This window comes from Dreissena polymorpha, chromosome 8 (assembly GCF_020536995.1).
Source record: "Dreissena polymorpha isolate Duluth1 chromosome 8, UMN_Dpol_1.0, whole genome shotgun sequence".
Classification (NCBI taxonomy): Eukaryota; Metazoa; Mollusca; class Bivalvia; order Myida; family Dreissenidae; genus Dreissena; species Dreissena polymorpha.
Window position 1 is genome coordinate 75,924,759 of NC_068362.1, and position 6,247 is coordinate 75,931,005.

A 6,247-nucleotide genomic window follows, 5' to 3' on the forward strand; every position below is an offset into this window, starting at 1 on the left:
ATAAGAGTATATAATCACTTAAAGATCTTGCTTTCATACACTATTTTTTTATGCGTTTTGTTTATTTTTGTAACAGTCTCAAATTCTGTAACGCTGTTTAGTTTACTAAATTATACTATACCTGGGCTAACCTAACCGATCTTAGATGCTTACCAGTACACGTACACAAACTTAACTGCACTGTTTTTCTTTGACTCTGAAGCAAATGGTGAATGGCCGTATAAATTAGTTGATGCCTAATCGCCACGCCACGTTTTTGACACAAACCGACTTGAACTTACTCACTAATTGACGTCTTTCGCTCTACAAATATGTATTACCGACCCGGCTTAAGTAATGTCACGACCACATTATTTATTTTCATTTTCTATAATGTTGGAAGAGACACCGTTCTCTATGCCAGCGATTCTGACCTTAACTACGATGTCAACGCTGCCATCCATAAAAACACGACGGATTTGATAAAGAGCGTTTTACCCGGTGTGCATGTCTATGCATCCTTCGGTAACCATGACTATTGGCCGAACAACCAATTTCCACCCGCTAACAACATACTTTATAACGATACTCTCGAAAGATGGGGGCCGTGGATCAATGATTCATCACAGGACAACTATTTCAGAAAAGGTTTGAAGTTCTATCAGTATTAGTATTAGCTAATACGTTTATCAACAAGAACTCCTCAGTCTTTTGATTTGAATTTATAATCACATTCTGTGTTACCTTTTAATGACCAAGTACCTTTTTGATTAATATGCCGACGAGCAAAATATATTTTGCAACCAATTACTGCTACTAGAAAGGATCAAAGGTTCGCGGGCCGCTCACTGTTTCTCAATGTCTCATAATTGGAATTCTCTTTACCGAAAACCATATATTCGTGTCTATTTTGTCTTCGTATATGTTAACATCTTGTTACCGCGCCATCTTTGTAAGTGCTTATAAAACTGTTAATGGTAACAAAATTGTGTCACCACACCTGCCTTGTAGGTGCTTATTACACTGTGAAGACGCCGCATGGTCTGCGGATCATCTCGCTGAACACCAACCTGTACTACACCTCCGACAAGGCAACCGTTAATGTCTCCGACCCCGCCGATCAGCTCCAATGGTTGAATGCTACACTGGTTAACGCTAAGACCAGTAATGAAAGGGTGCGTAACACTTTGTCTGCTAAAGGCGACATAGCTTTTGCTCTGTCCGTTCGCCCGCTAGGAAGCTTTCATTCATGATTTCTTTTCTTTTGATTGGTACAGCTCAGCTCAAACCGACACTGTTGTAGGTATCGCAACATTAAATTATAAAGTTGTATACACTTATTTGCTTCAATACCGTACTTTTTCCATTAAAATCAGCCCGTAAGCAGTCGTTAAATCATGATGAATAATCATCTTGACCATGGGCACTGTATTTCTTTACTATTGAATGTATTTGTACAAATAAAACAACATGCACAAATGCCTAATAACATGCAACATATTATTTCTCGAAGATCACTGCAATAATATTCCGAAATGAAATTATGTGCCGGAGAAGGCGTTATGTTAAGGAGAATCGAAATCATTAAAATTAATGTAAGTTTAAAGACAGACGTGGTTAACATATATAGGGATCAGTTAAGACAAAGATGATTATATGTAAGCCACGTATATATATTATATATTATATATATATATATATATATATATATATATATAGATATATATATATATATATATATATATATATATATATATATATATATATATATATATATATATATATATATATATATATATATATATATATATATATAGTGGACGGAATATATATATATATAAATAATTATATATTTCAATATCTTTCCTTATTCTTAGCACTATTTGAACTCTACATTAGTATTTCCGTCCACTAGCTATATCAACATGTGCAATAAGAAATCTTTCGAGGGATTTCATATACTAAGGTTTGACATTTTTCTCAGGAAAGTTTGACATGGCAATTTAGACCAAAGACGTGAGGGGGGGGGCCGTGAAATATTGACAGATATAATTCGGATATAATTCCCATTAAGTAATCTTGTTTGTTATATATGCATAGGTAATCTGCCTCAAGTTATTTGATATTTCCACCTCTAAATTCTACACCGATGATAGAAATTATATATTAAAACGTGTGAACTCCGTCTGTGTATTCATCGACCGGTCAAGTAGATATTTTAAATGATTATATACACGCGCACTTCATTATGGCGTCATGATGACATGTACATTTGTGTAGTGCAATATCATTGTATTTTATGTTCATTTGTTGCGTTGGTAACTTTAGAAGTTTTTTTGTACCGTAAGAAGCTATAATATAACTAAAATATTGCGTATTTGTGGTGTTTCGAGGTCTACCGATAGGTTTTACAAAAACACAACAACATATTTTGAGCCTAATATATGATAATTATGTGCATGTAAGGCCACTGAAAGGGGCATGGCTGGAACAATAACTTTAGGCTGTACCTATTTAATATACTTATATTTTGCAGAATAAAAAAACTGTTACTGTCACGCATTTTATTACTGTATTTATATTCTGCACAAAGTATGACACTTTTGCATAAATGTAACATTATGTATCATGCAGTATATTAGCATAAGGGCATTATGACCTCGATGGACACCGCATGAAATATTTATTTGATACCTCCAACCCAGGTCCTGATCACAGCTCACATTTCTCCCGGGGTTCACACGCCAAGAAGCATACTTTGGATGCACGAGAAGTTCCACACACCTTTGGCTGATATCCTCCAGACAAATGCTGACATCATAGTTGGCATGTTTTTCAAACATGATCATTCAGATGGATTCAAAGTTTTACCTGAAAAAACGGGTAAGTCCTATTTTTACTGAGCCCACTAAGTATTTTAGCTGTATATAAAATGATCAAACTCGTCGCCATTTGAAATTAGGCAAAGGATTTTAATGGAACTCCAAAGATTTGCAGTCATTACCTTGTGGTTTTTTTTAATTAATGATCGGATAAAATACACGTTAGTACCGATGAAATGCTTCCATCACAAAATGCAAGGAGTATTGTCACAATACATGTGTAATTCAATACAAGTGATTATATGATAAAAACAAATTAAAATTGGTTAGTCACACAATTTAAATATGATGTCAGTATCTTATAAGTGGTAGATGAAATTGTTTTTCAACCATGCAGACGATCCCTAGATTAAGACTTTTAACTCATCCTTATATGGAAAGTAGTTAACGTAATCGTAATTATTGTTATTTTCGTCGTTATGGCGCCGATTTTCATCGCCCCTTCTGTTACGCCTTGGCGGTATGTAATTCCCAAACGAGATCGGTCCCGCCCACAACCCGGGCATCCGGCTAGTGGAGTACGACAGGACCACTGGAAGGCCGCTGGACATCACTCAGTACTATCTTGATCTGATAACGGCCAATCAGAACGCCACTGATAATTGGGAAGTCGAATATGAAGCCACAAAAGCCTACGAAAAACCAGATTTGACCGCAGCCACACTTGCGAAACTTGCTAGGAGGATAAAGAATCCTGGAAGCAAAGCGTTTAAGAATTACTGGAGGTTCTATACAGTGAGCGCACCGACGAAGATGCCTAAAGCGTGCGTGAATGACTGCCACAGCGCTGTATATTGTGGACTTACTTTCTTTGATATGGACAGTTTTCGAGCCTTCCAAAACAAGATGATCTCCGGATTATCCCAATTGTTTTCTGTCGGACAAATGATAACCACGTTCATAACATCTGGATTGCTTATTGCTATCGCTTTGTAGCAACGATTTAGCATTCGTCATGGATAAGAATCACAGCTGATCGTGTTTGCCCCTATTTAAACATTGCAATGTTAATCCTGGATAATTCACTTTTTGTTTTTTATTTGTAAGAACATCATGTATACAAACTGTCATTGTTTAAAGTAAAATTCATTCAACCATCACGTTTTAAAATTAAGTAGATGATTGTTTAATATTTTAAGTGTTCTGTTAATAGATAATAATCATTTAAATATGTTTTGTGTAATGATGATGAAGATAACTTGAATTCGTAATTTTAATGGCAATGTCCGAACTACAAGGCTGCAAGTCCGATCGTAGTCTTGTTATGATTTTTTTGGTTATATTCATATCTAAGTGATTTAACATTGATCACAATAATACGACTATAAGGTAAATTAAGACACTAAAAATTGTCGTTTAATGTTAAAATATGTTGTTATTTGCGTAAATTTCGCCATTCCTAAAATAGCTATTTAGCTGTTTAACCATTCTCTTTGATTTGTTCCCGTAATATGACTTCCCTGTCGTAAAAAATGTTTATGTAAGAGAGAAGTATATTCACTTATTGTTAAATACATAATATTTTGTTTATCAATATATGCTCTAAATATTATTGTCAGTTGAAAAAATGTTATTATTTAGTATTTGCCGCTAGCGAACTATTTTTGTGATTTATGATTTTTAAGAATGTTATCGGTTGTTGTAATCATAAGTCATAATAATTTGACTAGCCAAATTCCTTTTTATTTTCATTGGTCTATGGCCAGAATCCTTAATCCTGAAGTAGTGCCTAACTCCAGGTAAACATGCCGCTGATAAACAACATTTGGTATATATTATGATTGTATAGTATATATTATGATCACACTTGACAGATCTCGTACGATCATCTGAACTTTGAATTTAGATTATAAATATTTTTTGTTTGTATCATCAAACTCGACGTTGGCGTTAATCACCATTCCTAAGATGGTAAGATATGTGGGCAGAAACGCTTGTATTGATAAAGTCTGACACAATTAGTGTATCATTAGGAAGTACAGAGAGCTATATAGGGATTATTGAAAGTATGCTAGTTCTGAATGATGTATAATTTGGTTATTCAAGAACCCGTTTATATGAAATGATCATAATTTGATTTGTAACATGCCGTGTTCTTTAAATTATTGGAAATGCTATCCTGACACGAGCACACAAGACGATGATTAAATATATGATTGGTCGTACCTAAGGGAGAGAGAGAGGAACGCTAAAACATACGTGAACATTTGTGAAGTAACATTTTCACACGGAAACTGATCAAATGAAGGAAACATAATGTCAGTACTTTTTGATTGATTAAGCGACACAATATTGCGTTGGTTCTATCCTAAATTGTTGAAATATTATGTTAATTTGTATAATACTATAATGGCTTGACTATTTACAGGGATCGATAATTCATTTTTTCCGAATAAATATTTCAGTTAAAAGTGTACTTATCCAGGTTTATTTTCCCCTGTATGTATATATCACAAACTACCAGGAGCACAATTTCGAACCCAAATATCGGTACCACTCAAGGTAATGTAAGTAGCACGAGAATGTACAACTTATTCACAAACGATGTTGTTTTTGTTTTAAGAGACATACGGATATGTTCATAAGACAATATATGTCTGATATGATTTTTATTTTGTGTTCAGACAACTTTGATAATTGTTCTGAATATGCTGTAGACCTGCAGTCACAACTAAATTTGACGGCAATATCTTGATTGTTTTCTGTTTTTGTTAATTTGAGATTATTGTATACCTTAAGATACATATCTTATAAAATTAAACTTTGTGAAAGTACCTTTATTGTTAAAGACTATGCGCCATAGATATATATGGAGGACGGCTGCGAACACATGTCTTTCGTGTACCCTTTAAATAACAGTTGGCAGAGACAATTCCGATCGACAGTCAGTTGCGCACAATAATACTGAGACACGTCAACCAAGCTTTGCGTTGACTAAATACAGCGTCAATTTTGAGAAATTTTAAAGGACACATTAAAGGCTCTTACCTATCGATTTGATTGAAAATCCTTGGTAAAAAAAATCTGAAGACGGACAGAAATACAGAGCGATATATGTTCTACTCGACTGTTGTTCATGTATCAGTATAAAGAAACCAACAAACATAATAAGCTTCATAGTCATATATATATATATATATATATATATATATATATATATATATATATATATATATATATATATATATACCAATATATAGTGCCAGTTACGCGGTCTCGGTAGTTTTCAGACTGTACTTACGAGGTCAATATAAAAAACGGGGTCTATATACAACCCCGCATTCTAGGCTCCTTTAATTACTATGAGGGGGGTGTAGGGGAGGTAATGCAATCAAATCTCACAATAAGGTCTTAAATCGAAAACCACAATCACGTCTGAAATTGAA

At 34.2% G+C, this 6,247-nt stretch overlaps 1 protein-coding gene across 1 annotated transcript; it reads left to right on the top strand.

Moving 5' to 3' along the window:
* The first annotated feature begins 510 nt into the window (after nt 1-510).
* Nucleotides 511-5,518, top strand: LOC127840644 (acid sphingomyelinase-like phosphodiesterase 3a). The gene is made up of 5 exons (XM_052369057.1): nt 511-586; nt 991-1,154; nt 2,685-2,862; nt 3,376-3,596; nt 5,486-5,518. Exons 1-5 carry the CDS (start codon nt 511-513, stop codon nt 5,516-5,518), a joined length of 672 nt encoding a protein of 223 aa, XP_052225017.1.
* The last annotated feature ends 729 nt before the right edge of the window (nt 5,519-6,247 follow it).